Source organism: Trachurus trachurus, assembly GCF_905171665.1.
Source record: "Trachurus trachurus genome assembly, chromosome: 9".
NCBI classification, from domain to species: domain Eukaryota; kingdom Metazoa; phylum Chordata; class Actinopteri; order Carangiformes; family Carangidae; genus Trachurus; species Trachurus trachurus.
Genome location: NC_139895.1, coordinates 15,578,633 through 15,598,481, shown reverse-complemented (window position 1 = coordinate 15,598,481; position 19,849 = coordinate 15,578,633). Strand labels below are relative to the sequence as shown.

The window sequence follows — 19,849 nt, the reverse complement described above, 5'->3', positions numbered from 1 at the left end:
ATTACATACATCACATTTTCCCAAGGTACCTTTATCTCTGAAAAACACTTTTTTAATGACAGCTAATCAAAAGATGAATATAAAATCGATCTGGACAATGTGAAAATAAACACTGACTTGAGTACAGTTACATTCATGAAGTATATTAGCATTAATTGCGTCTTTAAAGTCCAAAATAACCTAGTGCACATGTCTCAAGGAAATTTAAATCGAATGCAACTGGACTTGGTTATTTGTCCTAGCCTGGTCAGATGCGAACATGAATTGATGAAGCCTCTTGGATGAGAGGTGAAACGTCTTACCAGACAATTAACCAAGTCCAGTTGCATTCGATTAAATTTCCTTGAGACCTGGACAAATGAGAATATTCACAGGCTTAGTGCACATGCTTACTTAACCTCATTCCTTATTCTTTTGCTTTCGTTTTATTCACACAGCAACGGTGGCCAACCAGCCACCCCCCAGATTCTCATACAGAAAACATCCAATCACACACTCTGAATTGTTATGAGGTGTGTGTGTGTGTGGTGCAGAGGTCCTGCTGCTGGTCTGAGGCAGCATTACGTAACTGCAGGACAGTTATATAGCACAAGGCCACGCAGCTCTGTCCTCTACGAGGCTCCTGTTTGCTGTGACAAAGACCCAACATGTGGGTTTGTCCCCGGCTTCCTGTTTGTGTGATATAATGATGACTTGTACTCGTACATGGTGCTGCTCAGAACGTCCCCTGCATTTTTGAGTCACTGTTTTTGTTTGGTGGAGCGTTTTGTGTGGAGAGCTAAATCCACATCAACCAAATATAGATGACATGACATCACACGGATATTTCCGGCCCGTAGGACCGACTGTAATAGAAGACCTATTTTCAGCCGTTGAAAAAACATCAATATGAACCATAACTGTGCTTCTCTTCCTCCTGACGTCAGTTCAGTTTGATCAAACGTTTACGTCTCGTCCCTCTGCTCCACGATCATCAGACTCCTCTGCTTTCCTTCCTTTAGTGTAGCTTTAACCTGCTCTGCTCTTTAACTGCACGGGTCCCAACGGGTCCATCAGACTTCCATCAGTACAAACGAGCTCCCGGCTCTTTATAGGGCCTCAGGTTGTTGATTAACTCACCACTGATAATGGCGTGACCTGTTCTCACTGCAGTCTTTATCTGTGTGTGTGAACTTGTACAGGGGAAATGTAAAGATTTAGGCAATATACAGCTTAATCTCTGTGATTTCTATCAAAGGATGTTTTAATTATTGCTTATTTGCTATATTTGTTTGATCCTGAAATTTTCAGAGTCTCCCAGCATCATATTTTAACATTAGATACATTTGATGTGGGATATGAAGCTGTAGACCAGGATTTAGGAGGATAAAAGATAAAAGATCATAACAATCTGAATGGCTGCACTGGATGTAAGATCATATACACTTTCATACAGTTTATGCTCGAGGGCCTTTTTAGTGTAGCTACCAAAACACAGAAGCTTTACGTCCTCACCTCTGAAATAGCTGGGGTAAAATGAACTGGGAACGTTGAAGTCCGACCGTGTAATACTGGTTTGCTGCTGTATAGCCACCAGCAGCTGTGTGAGGCTGCACTGAGGCCCAGAGATGCAATGATAACCTACTTTGCTGACAATGACAGTGTTGACATGCTGAGGTGGGTTTTTCAACGGCAGATTGCTGATATTTAGAAAGCAACAGGAAGCTGATATATAATCTTGTTGTTTTTTTGAATCTATACATTAGATCAGCACATTTGTCATTCTAGCCAGTAACAGTTTTAGATCAGAGGTGCTGTCATTCAGGATGTGACAATAATGTTTATAGCAAGTTTTCTTTTTTTTTTTACCATTATAACCACGACTGTGCCCACCTCTGATGAAATTCCCTAAGGGTTAACGACTCTTTAAAAACCACGTGACCCACTGAACCTATCTTGTTATGTCACTGTTAATGAGATTTCCTCCTGTTCCTGTAACAAATCATGTGATATAACACAGACACGCTGAGTTACCTGGTCTGTTGGGTTATCTATCAGTTATATCAGTGCCGTCTTTGATCCTCTGGCCGCCGTCTGGCAGATGTTTTTACAATACTGTATTTAGTTATGGACGCCACCGCAGTCTGTAAAGAAACACTGATTGTTGGTGCAAATGTTTCCGCCTCTGCATCCAATGACACTCCGAAGCAGCTGCGGTGACACATGAAGTGTTTTATTCTTCCTCGTAGTTCACGTCAATGTTTCTGATGATAAGATGTTGACTGTAAATCACTGTGTGCAGCTGTTTTGCGGTTAAAATTCAGTCACACAGATACAAACTGTCGCTGAAATGTTTGATTGAAAATGTGCCGCTGTTTAATCAAGTGGAAAACACTGAGCTCATTTGCACTGCAGGACCAGAGGGCTGACTGATGCTCTCACTCAGGGAGCCGCAGTCAGAGGCTTTTCACCACAGACCTGTCTAGTCATGTTGCTGTAGATGTGTTACTCATTTAGACAGTTTCTAGAATTAAACTTGTAATTGTGTTGTGAGCTATCGCCCCTCATCCAGGCCTGGACCGATATTCAGTAAACAACATTTCCTTCCGTACGTGATAATTTTCATAATATCCTTAAACATTTTGTACACTGTTTTATTTACAGTACATTGGCCCTCATCTTGTGACAAATCAAACTGGTTTTTAGTATCAGCATCTCTTATGAGTTAAATACAGTATAATAGCATGATGATTATGTTTTAAAAAAACATTAACACCCAAAACTTTTATATAATTGCAGCAATGTAATCCCTCATTTTAATATCATATTGCAATGTTTGTCAGACTGTATCAGATTTTTGCTCATCAGCCAAACCTCATCAGCACCTCCCAAGCTTTATATCAGCTCACTGTCATTCCTTTGTATATGACTGTAAAGTATTTTAATAGACTTGTGGAGACATTCAGTCACCTAATGGTTAACACACAGCCACATAACTGCAGTGTCTCTTTCCTCTCAACTGTCAACCTGAAAAAAAAAAAAAGACAAAAAGGAATCTCCTGCATAGAGACAGATGCAAGTCATTGTGGTTTTAGGTGCAGCTTCATCACCTGACCTGTTTCCACCCTGCTACATTCCCTGTATTTCCTGAATTCACAATGATGCAATGAGAGAATAGAAACTAGAAAACCTGGCTCGTTTACTGTCATAAATACTTGGACATGTCAACACTTGCATCGGGGCCAGCAGAGTCTGGCTGGCATTAGCCCCCGGTCCAGCAGAGGACAGATCATAAGTCCTGCATGCTGCTTGGCCCGCTGAAAACACTGCGTGAGGATTTGTCTGCACACGCTGCAATGGAACTTAACCTGCTTAATGTAGTTCCCTGTTTGTGTCACCTCTCTATAATTAAAGTGGAAAACACTTCCCTGTCAGAGAGGACCGCTATACTCCGATGTGACTCTGTCGCTCCGGCAGCTGCAAAATGGGGTTAAGCTTTGTCGCCCATGTAACACTGACCTACTTGACACGCAGATCTGACGCAGAGCGGCCGGGACGGCGCAGTGCAGGGAAATCACACCAAAACAACAACAAATCCTTCTCTCTGGCCAAGAGGGGACGAATTAATGCCCAGATTACTGAAGGGCTTCGCCATCAATAGCCTCATTTACATCCCCCCGAGAGCTGCAGACATGAGTTTGGTGGGTATGGAGTCATAGGAGTGCCATAAAAAGAATAGATTTATTCAAAGAATGAGTAAATAACGAGGAATAAGTAAAGGAATAAATAAGTAGGTAAATAAAAAATGGGGAAGTGTAAAATATATTTTTTTAGATATGTTTTTTCATTTGCTTTTTCTTTAAATGTCAAGGTTCCCAGGCCGTGTGTATGTGATGTTGACATAAAAATTATATGTTTTATAAATAATTGATTCAGGAATAACAGATTCAGGAAACTGCAAAAGCAAAAGAGGAAAAACATTTTGCTCTTTTATATATTTGTCTTTTAAAATAAAAAATACATCGTAAGATTAAGAAAATACAGTCTTAATCCTTCATAGATTTATCTTCTTTATGGCACTGGTTTGCAGGCAGCATCAGAAACTTGAGGCTCATATATCTGAGCTGTTCAGTGGACACAGATGACAGATTGTGCTGCATTGCCACAGGTCAGTGTCTGATCTGACTGACTGCCAGAGAGAGGACCAGGGTGCTGCAGCACAGGACTGCTCCACTTTTTTTCTTTTTTTTTTTTTTTTACATCTCACTGAGTGATTTCTCAGTCTTTGCTGTGTTAATATACAGATTATCTATTGGACACATTTTCCAGTGTTGGCTGGAAACGGGGCTGATGGGAAAAATCTAGGAGCTTTTCCAATTTCTCTGTTTCTCTTCTCCTTCTATTTGAAAAAAAAACAGTAGTTTTCTGATGTAATGCAGAGATGATCAGATGATTAGCTGCCAGTCAGAGGTTTCATTTTCTACAGGCAGGCGACCATCTGGCGTCACTGGCATGCTGCATGCTGCATAGGATCCAAGGCAGGAAGCAGATTTCACTGTCCACTGAAACTGCACTTGCTGCTGATGATGAGCAGTGCAGACAGAACAATATGAACTAGAACTGCAATGCATCATTTAATTAATTATCAGTCAATGTGCTAGTTATTATTGAACATTTTCTGATGACCCATGAATTGTTTTAGTCACTAATCACAACCTATTTTTAGTCATAATATACTAAAACCCAAGTTAGATATTCTTCAGATTGTTAGTTTAATACAATTGATTTGTTCCAAAATGGGAAATGAAATTCATCCATCAATTGTATTATGTTATGTTTGTATTATTTTTTTTTATGATTAACATTTTTATTTTCATTATTTCAATACTACAACAGTAACAGTAACCCCCCCACCCTCCAACAAACAAACCCTTCCCAGGCCACCACCATCCATGCTGATCCCTTTCTGGTTACCAACATCAACCCCTGTGCTCCTTCATGTACAGCTATTACAGCTACATAGCCTGCATCAATGTAGACAAAACACAAAATAACTATAACAAAATTAGGCACAGAGAATGATTCCAGACAAGGTCAATACAACACAAAATAGTCACTACATTGAAGAGATAATTGGTTAACAAATGAAGAAATAAAAACAATAATAGCTGAATAAAATGCAAACAAATAAGAAGCACTGTTCTGTATTTACCCACAATAATACTGTTTGTATTATTAAGTTATGTTAATATATTTATTTAAAATGTTCAGTCTACAAGAAAATGTTTGAGTCTTATTTTGTCGAAAAAGTATTTCTTATTCTAGTTCATAGAAATCATCAGAGACATTTGTTCCTATAAACACTTTTAATTGGCCGAGTTGGTGGTTGGTTTATGTAGTTTTTTAAGAGCTGAATTTGAATTAAATCTAAGAGTGCATCTGTAAAAATCACAGTTCAGCTTTTCTGAAGCTTCAGTGTATTTTCTTTCTGTCACTTTATTCTTTTGTTTTCCCTGTAATTATAAAATTACCTATACTATAATTAACATAGTTTATTTAGAGTGCCATTTATTTAAATGTTTTTCTTCACTAATAGAAATGAATATGGACTACAGTCCTGTGAGTATTGTTTATCTTCCAGATGGATCTCCTCTAATTTTACATAACTGAATTGTATTCTTAAAATGCTTTTGCTGGCAGCCTGCATTAGAGTCATGGTGCTGCTGATTTGTTGTTGTTATCCTGTGTGTGTGTGTGTGTGTGTGTCTGTGTGTGTGTGTTTAGCCGGAGGGCAGAGGATTGTTGTCCTCAGCTCTGCCCACGCCCCACTAAGCATCTTCATTTGCATTAACTGCAGTTGTTTTAACAGAGTCTCCTTTGTGTGGAGCCCCACGCACACGCTCAGGGAAACTACTGCCAGTCACTCTTGATTTACTTCAGCTGTTTTGAAGTTATTGTCCCCAGATTATGTTTCTGAGCCTATTGTCTGGGTCCGAAAGGCTGATGGGGCTTCACTTAGCGTCGTACTCTTCCTATAGGAAATTACCCTCACCGTGGGTGGGATCAGAGAGCCATGGGGGTTAAATAAAGCCTTTCGCTGCCTGCATGTATAAATGAGCACACGCCTACTTTATTTAACAGCCAGCCGCACAGAGCAGTGAGGCAGCTGGTTCAACCTGAAGAGGATACACTAACAAATGAAATAAGTGATTTGCATGTGTGGTTGTATATATGTGTGTGTATGTGTGTGTTAATGCTGAGTACTTCAAATGTAATTGGATTGTTGGAGATATCATCCACTGAGACTTGACTCGATGGATCATTCTCCATCAAGTCAATAAAAAGCTTTTATGCTCAGGGCTCTGATTTCTTCTGTTTAGTTGTGATGTAGGCTGATTATAAATATTTAAAAATATGTGATCAGAATTGACTTGTAGAGTATTATTTGACTTAAAAATTGTTTTATCACTTTAAAAATACATGACAATGAGATGGAAGCTTATTTCCTCTGACTTCCTCAACGAGAAATGTGGTCTTAAGCCCGGCCGCCCTCCACCTGCTCGCTCCGGGTTGGCAGGTAAAAGATCAACAAAATGCTTAGAGGAGGAAACATAAGAGACTCAGCCAGACTGCGATGAGGAAACTGTTGAAACCAGAACCAGGGACCAGATGGATCAGAACAGTTAGCATCTTTTAGCCTTTTAGTTCTTGTTTGTTAGGTAGAAACTGTTCGTGGCTAACACACTGTTAGTGGTTGTGCTAATGCTAACTCCAGGTTTCAGATTTATTTAACCCACCCCCCTCACCACAAGTTGTTTGACCCTGAATCTGTGTTTCTGAGACTCTCATTGGCTCACTAAGGTTCAAGGTGGAAAACACTGTCGGGGTGTTGACTGATCGACTTAATAATGACAGATCAGTGCTTTGATCACCACCTCCTTTAACCTTAAATCTCACCAATGGATGTTAAATGAGCTGGCACAGACAAATTGATGAAGGAAATCCTATGAAAAACAGCAGTGGGGGAACAGTAAGACAAGGAAAAGGCAGGTGACGTAAAACAGGTCTGGAATCAGGAAACCAGTTTGAGTTGTGAGGAAATAATACATGAGTGATGAAACTCAGACTGGAACAAAACCAGAAACATTTTCAAAAGTCTCCATTCTAGAGGCTTGGCCAGGTGTAAACTTAACACAAGTTATTTGTTTTTTGACACCGTATGATATTAGTTGTGATGTCGGTCACAGACTCTGGACTGTAACTGGTGCTTTCACAAACTTGCTTATGCTTTATACCTTGGAGCAGAGTTGCAGTAGGCAGATGGAGGAATGGGAGAACCTGCAGGAAGTCAAGTGTGAAACCACCACCACAGTCTGGACGTCATCTGTCGAGGCTGCAGTCCAAACACACACACACACACACACACACACAGCTCCAGCTCCATGCCTGACGTGATGCTTTGCTTCCACTAAATGGGATCTGAAGAGATGATTGAGATGAATTCAGGGACTTGGAGCCCCAATATAAAAATATAGAGCTTACCCCTTAAATTAAATATTATCTGTATTGTGTTTGACAGATTTTTTGTCTTTTTGTCTGTCTCCTCCAGCTCAGGTATTTGTGTGTGCAAGCCGGGAGTGTATGGACCCAAGTGTGATGACTGCAACCCGGGATTCTTCCACTTCAGCAGTACTGGCTGCCGGCCCTGCCAGTGCCACAACCACACCAGCTACTGCCACCCACAGTCCGGTAATCACTCCCAACATTTCACATCCTCTTTTTATAGGACTGTTTTTCTGCTGCTGCAAGGATTGTTTCAATGTTGTGTGTTAAAGCATAGATGGTTGTTGTTGTTGTTTTTTTTATCATTAATCTTTACATAAAGGCAAAATGCCACAGTGACTTCCACCTCTCTCTCTCGCTCTTCCTGTCCTTTACTGTTTCTCCCTCGCAGTCCCTGTCATAATGAAGTCAAGAAGGGACGCCACACTGACTTTGACCTTTATTGAAATCTAATCAGTTCATTTGTGTTAAATTTGAGGGGATTCCCACTAGGAGTTTGGGGAATTTTATGTTCACAAAGCTAATTACATGTCCTGTTTGGTAAACCATGACTTTTGACCTTGAAAAAAGAAATCTAATCAGTTCAGTTTCTCTATTCAGAGTGCGTCCAGACTCCTGTACTTAGGAGTTCAAACGAGTTCACCACAGAAGTCCAGACTCCTGAGGACAGAAGGGCCACACACAGCTGGAACAACAGCTACTTCCTGATATCATTCATATCAGATTTATTTAATTCTTTTGTTATCGAAATGTACCGGTGTGTTTGTGCAGAAGCTCTGAAGCAGCATTGTTTAACACTCCAACAAATCACATATACGTATATTTCGGTTCATCTTTCTGGGCAAATTGCATGCAACAAGATATATTATATTTCAACTGGGCTCACATTTCATCCTCCAGAGGGAATTGTATCATATATTTAAACTCTTCAGACCCACAGCTTTATACCAGTACATTTCTGAAAGGCTGCAGGCAGCCATAACACTTTCACTACTGGGACAAAGGTGCACACTCACAATCTCAGTAGCTGCTTATTTGACCCACCTGTGGGACGGCCCCCAGAAATTTCCAGACAGGATCCCTGCCATTGTTCCTATTTGATGTGATGCATTCTGGGGTACTCCAATAAATCTTCCATGAAAACAGGTTGAGTGCATACACTGTGGACTTTGGACTGATGACATTTCACGGGCACAGGGAATAATGATAATAATAATAATATTGACTTGGATTTACAGAAACCATTATTCATTCATACCACATTCACACCGGTGGCAGTAAGCTACGTCCGTAGCCACAGCTGCCCTGGGTCAGACTGACAGAAGCGTGGCTGCCAATGTGCACCAAACGTCCCACCGCCAAACATTCATACACATTCACACGAGGCGAGATAGGTAAGGTGTGTTGCCCAAGGACACTACGACAGCAACTGGGATGGATTGGTATTCGAGCCGCCTATTGGACGACCCACTCTTCCCACTCTACCTCCTGAGCCACTACAGAGTGTGAGAAACAGCTCTAGTGGCTGTTTGTGCCAAATTTTGAAGGAGTTCCTTTCAAGGACTTTACTGTGTCCATGAGAACGGGGCGGGTAGACAGCTGGAAAACAATGAGCCTGTGGTCAAGCTGTTGGCTTTATGGAGACATTAAAACCTGGAGCATAAGATAGATAGAATAATATCATTTTAAAAAGACCTGAAACATTAAAAACAATAATATATGGAGATATGAAAATTGAGGATAAGGTCTAAACCTAGTTGCTGCTTGCTGTGTGTCCAGACACTGAACCACTTTTTGGCGAAATCAGCTGTGTCAGCTCATTCCATCATGTTGTCCCTTTTCCAATGGCCTTTTAAATAAGAAAGCTGCAGCTTAACAGTTCAGCCTGTGCCAATGAGATGCTCATTAAGTTCAGGTTAACACCTCGGTGCTAAACCCTGACGATTACACACTGTGTTTAATTAAAGACTGGCAGCACACAAACCTCTCCATTTGTCTGAAGTAAATATTTACCGAGGAACAACAGCAACAAAAGAGTCCCATACAGTTGGAAGAAATAAACTAGAAACAGTAAAAACAGCACCGATCCAGTCTCTAGTCTGGTTTGTTTGTGTGATGTAAGGTGGATCACATGTCGCCTCCCAGCACTTAAGGACTTAAAACCCCCCAGTGACAGGCATGAGAAGGAGGGAAGGTGGAGGGGACAGCGGGGTGGTGGTAGTGGTAGTAGGGGGTCGTTTTAGAAGCCATATGTCTTGCCTTTATAATGCCGGTCCAGATGGAGAGCTCCGGCCTCAGTGTTCACCGTCCTGCGGATTAACAGAGTTCAGGTTTGACAGCTCCCTTTAAAGACCAACCCGGGCCTCTCCCCAGGGCCGCTGACACCACACACACACACTGTGCAAATGCAAATAGTTTGGTATCTCAAACGCTGAGCAGCGCAGACAAACGCGACAGGGAGGCGTCGTCTCTAACAGGACACAAAGAGACTGTCCCGGCACCGCTGATATAATAGAGATTTTCAGTCAAGAATTTAGCGTTCATCTATGAAACCACTCCAGAAGTCGTGGGTGTCGCGGGGCATTAAATACACGCCACTACAATTTTGGATAATTACCATAATCTTCTACTTCTTTTACCTCAGCTTAATTCCACACAGAAAACCCATTGTTTTTTAATTTAACCTGCGATCTGCCCTCGGTGACCCCTTCATTAACAGTTCCTCTGTCGACAGCAGGTTAATGCATGGACGGAGGAGGAGCCTGACTCATAACTTTCAGCTGAAGTCAGTCAGTCTCACATAGACAGGTTCAGTCACGTCTGAAGAGCCTGTTCCTGCGCTCATATAGAGGCACAACAACTCCACCTTACACAGAAACTCCACCACAAACAGGACAATGGTGGTAACACCTTTACCAGTATTTACAATCACAACAATTAATGACTTAATTCTCAGACTGTAATGTTTTCTGTGTACGTATCCAAGTCGTAACTTTTGGTCATTGAACTTTGAGCCCTGAAAACTTAAATATGTACTTGAACACACCAACAGTGAGTTTCAGTGTTTGCAGGCAGTAATTAGCTCTCTGTCTGTCAATACACAGTCTGCTCCATCACATTAATGAATGCTGTTAACAGCCTGCAGAGCAAACAGACCTGCAGGCAAGATTCAGGGCTTAAAATACTAATTATATGATCCGTATTTATCCATCTATCTATGAAACTGTCATTGGGTAACACTTTATTTTAAGGGGTCCTTGTTCCTGTGTATCTACCTAATTAATTACAGTGTAATTACCTATGTAACCGTATGTAATAACATGTACTTAAATTGTAAATACATAGTGTATTTTGGTGTACTTACAGGTCCTTGTTACACTTGTAATAAGAAATGCTTGTGCAAAGAGAGAGGCCACTTTGGCATTTCTTATTACAAGTGTAACAAGGACCTGTAAGTACACCAAAATACACTATGTATTTACAATGTAAGTACATGTTATTACATACGGTTACATAGGTAATTACACTGTAATTAATTAGGTAGATACACAGGAACAAGGACCCTTTTAAATAAAGTGTTACCCTGTCATTGTGTTGACTGATTATTACATTCATTATATGTCTTGTATTAGCCTACATATAAAAACATAACATTGTGTGTCTATATGTTTTATGTGTCTTTACCTTAACTTGTTTCCCTTGTTGAACTGAAGTTTTTCTTATAAAAGACACTTCATCATATAAATGTTATGATACAATAAAAGCATTGCATTTTGTTTTTGAGAGGGATTCTGGCAGGAAATGATGGTCTGTTCCTCCCAGGATAATTATCCTCCGACATAAAGTAGTTTGATTGGTCACGTATTTCCTGGTTCCTGGTGTATCGACATGTTTCATGACCAACCAGCCGTCGGTGCTGAGGGAAGTGAGCGCTTCTCTAATCATGTGACCTTTGCTCTGTGCTCCAGGAGTGTGTCTGAACTGTGAGGGCAACACCCAGGGATCCAACTGTGAGGAGTGTAAACCCGGTTCCTACCGCGGTGTCGGAGCCCCTCTGACCGAAGCCTGTGCACCGTGTCCCTGCTCCAACTCCACCTCCACCGGCACCTGTCACACAGGTCAGTCTCCACAGCTCACACACACACACACACACACACACACACACACACACACACATGCACGGACACACACAGAGGTTGCTGGCTGCTTTTACAGTCCTCTGCCTGTTGCGGTGATTAAACAAGTTTGACCTAATACGCAGCAGTGAGTCAGTGTTGCAGGGTTGTGTGTTTATTAGATTGTTGGAGAAGGAAATGTGTTGTTTCATATGGAAACATCATGTTCTACTTGCTGGTGTTTTATCAGGTGAGAGGGAAAGTACAGTCACGGCAGCAGAGAAGCAACACAATGACGACATAAATAATAAAATAATAAACCTCACTCAACAAATAAATAAACTAAAAACTCCAGCAGCACCTGGTGTGAGAGTGACGACACTATCTTTGTGTATTTGGATTTGTTTTGAATTGCAATATTGATATTGGTTATAATGGATACAGGAAAACACTGTTGTGATATCACAGTGCCTTACTTATCATGCAGGGTAAACAAACAGTGATAATAACCACACAGCTGCACTAGCTGACATGACAATGGATAGCTGGGTATTTTGACAGTTGCCCGGCAACTGTATCAATTTTGAGGAAGTTGAGCTCTGAACCAGCTATAATAATAATAATAATAATTTTACCTACACAAACAGCCAGTATTAGATATGATAATATTCCTTAGAGTAGTTCAACCTGCTTTTTACACTTAACCAGGCCGAATGCTGAGTCACTGTGCTGACTCGATGTGGGCAGTGCAGAGGCGAGGCAAGGCAAGTTTATTTGTAAAGGCCTTTTTTTTTCTTTTCTTTTTTTTTTTTACAAACAATTTCTCTCAAAGGGATTTACATAGCATCATAACAACATCCTCTTCCCTGAGACTCTCACATCGACTGAGGAGAAACTCCCAATAAAACACTTAACAGGGAAAAAACATGAGAAACCTCAGGGTGAGCAGCAGCAGAAACAGAGGAGGGATGGGCAGATGTACAACAGATGTTGTGTAAGCCTACAGACAAGAAAATAGTTTACAGAGCAATTCATGCTGTAATCTGTGCTACCTGTGATCTGCTCCTGGGTCAGTTGTGGTATGTTACAAGTGGCTACACACAGCATACTGATAATGATTCACTGGTGTTTCCCATACGCTGATTTATCTGTGGTGTCTCGCCACAGTATCGACACTCACCGCCCCACATTGATTTTCTGTTTTTTCACAATTTCATATGGATAAAAACCCCTGGCACTCATTTCACTGCAGAGTTGTGAACAGAGCATTGATCCACTCGGCCTCTCTACGTCTCTGTACTGTTTGTACCGTCCCTCTCTGTGTGTGTGTGTGTGTGTGCCATTCGGGATGCACCAAATCCAACTACGTATCAACCCTCACTCTCTCTCTGAGGAGTCTATATCATTTTATTTTTCATCCATCACAAGGTGCTTGGATTATTATTATTTTAGAGTTTAGTTAACGAACTGCCTGTGTGTCCACTCGGGCTTTGACTACGACCTCTCGGCTCGCTTGACGTTTCTGTGAAGCCTTTTCCTTGTGTTTCGGTTGTGTTGAGAAATTAATCTTCTAAATATTCCAGAGCAGTGGAACAGAGAGATTTTCGATCTCTTGTTTCCAGACAGTGTGCGATTAACGGTGACCTTCCTGTGTGACCTCACTTCCCTTAACCTCCAGGCTGCTGCTGCCCTACTTAGACCGCACACACCCACAGCAGGTCTCTGTTGGGCTGAGATCTGGGTTGAGCCACAGTTGCTGTCACATTCCTGAAACCACCTCAAATCAGCCCCGAGATTTAATTTATAAATAGTTTAAGAAACTTTGACAGGGATTCACCTGCTCAACAGCAACACCGAGGAGAGAGAGAGAGAGACATCAGGCCGCCTCTGCACCTCTGCAGCGCGGTGTGATGGATTCTTGGGTTCGTGTTACCGCTTGACACTGGAGAGCTGCTCATCATCAGAGAGTTTCTGATGAGCAGTGACTATCACTCTCTGCTTTAAGCTTCATCCTTTTGCACTCAAATACCTGACTGAGCTGCTGGTTTGAGCTGAAACCAAGTCACAGCAACATATTACAATTCACACTAAAGTGCTGCTTATTCTCTCTGTATTTATTTAGCAGATGATTGAGTTTATGAAACATCAGCATATTACCATCATCAAAACTGATTTGAGCCTAAAGCGCTGGGGTCACATCACTAATCTTGTCCTAATAGTCACAGAACAAAAAAAGAGAATAATTTAATTGTACAATCTGTAATTTCTCCACATTAAAAAGCCCTCAAACAACTGGACGTACTGTATGTTCAGTGTTGTGTTTGTCTGTCAGAACATTAACTCTTATCTAGCTTAAAGCCACATACCTTTTACATTTTGGTGGTTTTCAACTCTGAATTTGAACCTGGTGAAGGCTTTTAGTTGTCTTGATGTCTTGATCTGAAGGTATCAAGCTAAGAAACAAGCAGAGTAAATGTTATACAGCTCAGCTCCCAGCAGCTGGAGACGTCCTGTCCTGTGTCCACTGGACAGCGTGAGTGCATCTCTGATTTTTAAAGTGTTTCTACAGGTTTTAATCACCTGATCTGCTCCCCTGTTTTTAAGCTCTGATTTATAGCAATTTTTAGCTATTAAAGTGCTGGAAGGAAGGCTGGAGCAGAGAGAAGCAACCGTCAACCTGTAGATTTTCAGTTTACGATTATATAAAAATTAACATATATAAAAAAAGCAAGCCAAACTGCAAGTGTATATATTTGATATTTTGTAACTTCAAACAAAATAGTTTCTAATTAAGTCTGATGACTGACGAGTTGACTCATTGCTGTGTCAGCTGACACCCCAGGTGGACAGGAATATATTGTGTCGTCTGGCTTTTACGAGATTCAAAGTACTCCACTTCCTTAACCTTAATTACAATCTGGCCTGGAGCCTCGTTACGCCACGCTGCGTGTGTGTGCGCGTGTGTGTCACTAACAGTCTTTTGTGGCCTGAGCTCAGCTGCACCAACATGGCACCATGATGACACTGGATGGCCGCTCACCCGTGTCAACCTGCATATTGAGGTTTTCATTACATCACTGTGCTCCGGTCCTCGTCACGCTCTCTCACCTCGCCACTTCCCCTTTCTGGACCAATCGTAGACGGCCCTGCCGAGTCCTGATGCCCGTCCATTGGCGGCGGCGGCCGGCGGCCTGCATGGCAACAGTCAGCCATGTATAGATGCACTCAAGCTGTCAGGTTATGTTTATGGAGGTGGTGCAATGTGGAAGAGAGGGGAAGGGGAGGGTTGTGGTGGTGATGGTGGTGGTGGTGGTGGGGGGGGGGGGGGTTGACACGAAGGCAAACCAGGCTGAGCTGAGTCGGGGCAGCGTGAGCGCAGCAGCTGGACCGCTCCGGTGTCAGTCATGCAGCAACTGACGGGCGACGCAGTCTCTGTTCAGGACGGGCCGTGATGGAGAGGACATGATCAGAGACAGAGGGCTGCAGCAGCTCTCCTGTCGGCAGCGGAGGATGTTTTAGCCTGAGAGAAATGCAGCCTCCGAGTAGAGGTTGCCCTGGCAACAGTGCGAAATGAGGAGATGCCACAATGCAGTATGCTCATGGCTCCACAGAGGAGGACAGACGCCTTCTTAAATGTGCTGATGAGGCCTGTTGTAGTGAAAGAGTAAACCTCCACACTGACACACACACACACATACACACACATGGAGGTGAAGTGGAGCATCGCACCAGTTCAGAATCTGGGTCACACATATTAAATCATCCATGAATGATTACATGTGTGGCACAGGACGGCTCGGCTCGTTCAGCTCATCCTCAGGTTCACCACATTTCTTTTCCTCCTATGTGTGTTTTTTGTGTGTGTGTGTCAGACCTACCTGGTGTGTGTGTTTGTCACAGCAAAGTGCAGGACGATGGATAAACAAGCAGGTCAGGTCCTCTGTGCAGGGCAGCTCATGTTTCTTTCTAGTTATATAACCCACAGGCTGGCTGACTTTGAACCCCCCCCCCCCCCCCCCCCCAGCAGAGGTTAAATCAAGCTTATCAGGAGCAGCCTGCTCAGAGCTGGAATACAACACGGTCACATGACCGCACTCGATGGAGAGCAACATCTAGGCCAGTGGAGGACAGTTATTTGTGTGTAAATCATTCAGCAGCGAGGACTGTGCTGTGCTGGAGTCTGAAGGTAGAGGAGGATAAATTAACAGGCCTTCGTTTTGTTAGTGTCACACTCATAAAGAATATCACAAGTTTTTATCCCTCCGTCTGCTCATCTATAATCAGGTTGGAAGTTCAGCAAAGTAGTCTCTGTATCATTTCTCTCACTTCATCCTGTGGAGCCCCTTGTGCCGAAAAACGACTGCCCTTCTTGGCAGGGTCTTGCCGAAAAGTGACTACCCCCTGTAACTCAGGAACGCGAGGGATGACATTGACCAAATTCACTGTACTTGCATCTGGTGCCCTGTACTACAACTCCAGAAAATTCTGTGAATATCACCCCTTGCAATCCTGAGTTACAGGGGGCTTGCTGCAAAGTGACTGATTGCCGAAAAACTCAAAATAAATTAATGCAGAAAGCTTTGATGTCGTATTAAATAGCAATTAGCCTACATAACAACATATAATGGGAAATTAGTATGTGCTAATTATTAAGAATCCACAACAAGTACAGTGAATTAGTTCAATATCCCCCTTGCAGTCCTGAGTTAGTGGGGGCAGTCGTTTTTCGGCAGGCAGTCTCTTTTCAGCACAACGCCCCTTCACTGTTTTCACTGGAGTCCACACTGAGGCAGCCCCACCTTTTTTTCTGAGCGCTAACCCTAGACAAGCCTCCAGGAGGATGGGGGTGTTCCCAACTGCTCCAGTCTAGGTGAAGTGGAGTGAGGTTGTTATTGCCCTACACTACACACACATCACAGGGTTATAACACCTCCACTTTTTTGAGTAGGAGTGGAAGTGACACGGTTTAGACCTGTATTTCATCCTGTGGAGGTGTTCTGGCTACGCTCCATTATTAGGAGGCCACATATCAGATCAGAAGTCTGACATGTCGGAGGGATTATAAATCCCATCTGCTCTGGGAACACCTCAAGGTCTCCCAGGAGGAGCTGGAGTGGCTCTGGAGGAAAGAAAACACCTGATTCACTCTGAACAGGACCTTGATTTAAACACTCTGTATCTAACAGCTCTGTGACGGTGCTGCTAATGAGCTGACGTTCACCACCTTATTTTACCATGTGAGAATCACCCAACCTTAACAATTGATAATTAATATTTTTTATCAGCACATTTTCATTATTGAACTTCTTGTGCATGAGGCTCAAACTGCTTTACCTCTGTTCTGCCTTATTAACACTGACCTGTGTAACGCTGCTGTTGGATCAAACTCATTTTACCTTTGAATAATAATAACAACCTGATTTCATGCACTAAATAACCATTTACTCTGTCTACACCTTGTACAATTTCTTACCTCCAGTCGACTATTAAAGCAGAAGTGAGTGATATATTTGTGTTAATATAAGTCTTAAATAGTTATATCTTCCGACAGCAATCACTTACATAGAGTGTTTGGACTGAAACACGGGTCTCTCAGTCCCTCTGCTCTGAGCCGAAGAGAAAACATTTATCGTATCCTACAGTTTTTATCCAATGAGGAGAGAGAACGGCATGCAGGGCTGTGTGTGCAGCCAAGGAACGCCGTGAATGTGGTGACGTAGCGACGAGGACTGTTATGGTGCGTTCAAGGAAACTCGTATTTTTCCGACCGTGAAGTGGTACCAGTTCGATCTGGTACGAGTTCACCGGTCGGAAGTTACGAGTGGCCGTTATAGTGACTTTCACCGGTAAAACAGGTCGGAAAAACACGAGTGGGTTGCCTGGAACGCTACAAAGTCGTAAGTTGTGACTTGAAGCTGTAATTTACGATTTCAAAAGCCTGCCTGGAACGCAGCATTAGCGAAAACGACCGGATCACTCACTTCTGCTTTAAGTATAATTTTCATATTGTACAAAGAGCTGAAAAATAATGGAGAAACACTGAAGGAACAGTTACTGTAGCTCTAAGACGACCAGTGTTTTAATAAGGAAGGAAGAGACTCTGCAAAGTTGAATATCTGCTGCTTGTCAGTTGACAGAATTAGACGCATTGTGCTGAGATGTTGGATCAGTGTCACTCAGGGACACTGACAAAGTACATTCACTTGAACATGGTACCTGTATTTTACTTGAGAATATTTATTTTTCGAAACATGTGACTTTTACTCTCCACTGCATTACACACTACACTTGAGACAGATATTAGTACTTTGCTCTTTAATTATTAGTGTGACTGCTGAAAGCAGTCACACTATTGTTCTTCTGTTCGGCCATTTTCTTCCGCCTTTTTACGGTCTTCTTCTAGTCCTTCATACTTTGTGCTATTTCAACAATTCATATATCAAAACGTGCATCTTTTTTTGAACTTTATCGGCATTACTTTTCTCTTTTTCACTATTTATACTTTTTAAAATATTTAACTTTTTCTGCAAATTAAACTCTAGACAAATTATTTTCTCCAGTTTTGTAGCCACACTTGTCTTCTGGCTAAAATTCTGGTCAAAAATGCAAAGAGACTTAGATAATAATTAGTGTGACTGCTGAGCAGTCACACTATTGTTCTTCTGTTTGGCCATTTTCTTCCGCCTTTTTACGGTCTTCTTCTAGTCCTTCATACTTTGTGCTATTTCAACAATTCATATATCAAAACGTGCAGCTTTTTCTGGACTTTATTGGCATTACTTTTCTCTTTTTAACTCTTTATACTTTTTAAAATATTTAACTTTTTCTGATTTTTTTCAGCTTTATAATGGGTGTGTATTGCGTCTAACGAGCAGAGCCAGAGTGGTGTCAGAGTGGATAGAGGCAAAAAAACATTCTAGAGTTTTTCTGGCTAAACTGTCAGCACGGCCACAAATTAAACTCTAGACAAATTATTTTCTCCAGTTTTGTAGCCACACTTGTCTTCTGGCTAAAATTCTGGTCAAAAATGCAAAGAGACTTAGATAATAATTTTAAATATTTTTTAAATGCAGCCAGGGAGCTCTCTGCTCTCATTCAGCTCAATGTATTTTTTTCACATCAGCAGGAGAAGGAGCTCAACTTTGTAACTTGCTGTTAAGTGCTTTTTAATTCATTTTAATTCACCAAAAAATAGTCACAGGTCACAAAAAAGTCCTCTTCTTGCTTGGTGTGGCTAATTTATACTAATTTCTCTTTATTTTAAGAATCATTGAAAAATCTCACATTCATGAAAGTCTCAACCTCTCTTCACCAAAACTCCACTGTAGTGTAGGGGATAGGGTGGCTGCTTCCCAACCCCAAGGTCACTGGTTCGAATCCAAGGGAAGAACTCTTGTTATGTTATGTTGAATTCTGCTCTCCTCCGCCTTCAATTGGTTACAGGTGTTTGTTATCTCCTTGATTACTCATACCAGTTTGCAGCACATCATCACATTACAATGAATGACAACAGTCTTGAAAGCAGTGTGCTCTCTGTAGCCGAGTGGCAGAGTAAAGGTTTAGTGATCATATGATCATGGGTTCGATTCCTACCTCAGTCATTTCACATCATTGCTTGACTTTTGATTCCAATTATTCAGCTGTCATTGGACAGTCTTTGATTCCTCATAGTATAAAGCTCATTGTAACTCAGGTTCTCTGTGGCCATATGGTTAGTGTGTTAGGTGTTGTGCTATTTCAACAATTCATATATCAAAACGTGCAGCTTTTTTTAAAACTTTATCGGCATTACTTTTCTCTTTTTAACTATTTATACTTTTTAAAATATTTAACTTTTTCTGCCACGATTCCTTACTTTTTTTTTTAAGCAGAAGCCAGTGATCCTCTTATCAAAGGTTTTCTTTACCCCTCACATACTGTCTCTGTCTGTAGCCTAGTGGTTAGCTTGCTGGTCTGGAGACCTGAAGGTTGCTGGTTCAAATCTTGCCTCAACAACAATCATAGTGAATTATTTTCCCAGTTGTCCTCTGTTGACTTCTGATAACTTGCTTCATGTTGAAACTGCTGCTCTCAGCCTGAAATTCACAGAAATTTTCATTCTAAGTCATTCAAGCTTGACTCTCAAGCTTTCTTGGTGTTAACTATGTGTGCACCGTGGCCTAGAGGCAGAGTGGAAGTCTAATGACCATGAG

At 41.8% G+C, this 19,849-nt stretch overlaps 1 protein-coding gene across 1 annotated transcript in view; it reads left to right on the top strand.

Annotated features, from left to right (window-relative positions):
• LOC310991306 (multiple epidermal growth factor-like domains protein 9) overlaps positions 1-19,849 on the top strand; it is a 37,174-nt gene that overhangs the window by 10,847 nt on the left and 6,478 nt on the right. The window contains exons 3-4 of the mRNA XM_083978959.1: positions 7,589-7,728; positions 11,511-11,660. Coding sequence (XP_083835085.1) covers positions 7,589-7,728; positions 11,511-11,660 — 290 coding nt within the window. The remainder of the gene's footprint in view (positions 1-7,588; positions 7,729-11,510; positions 11,661-19,849) is intronic.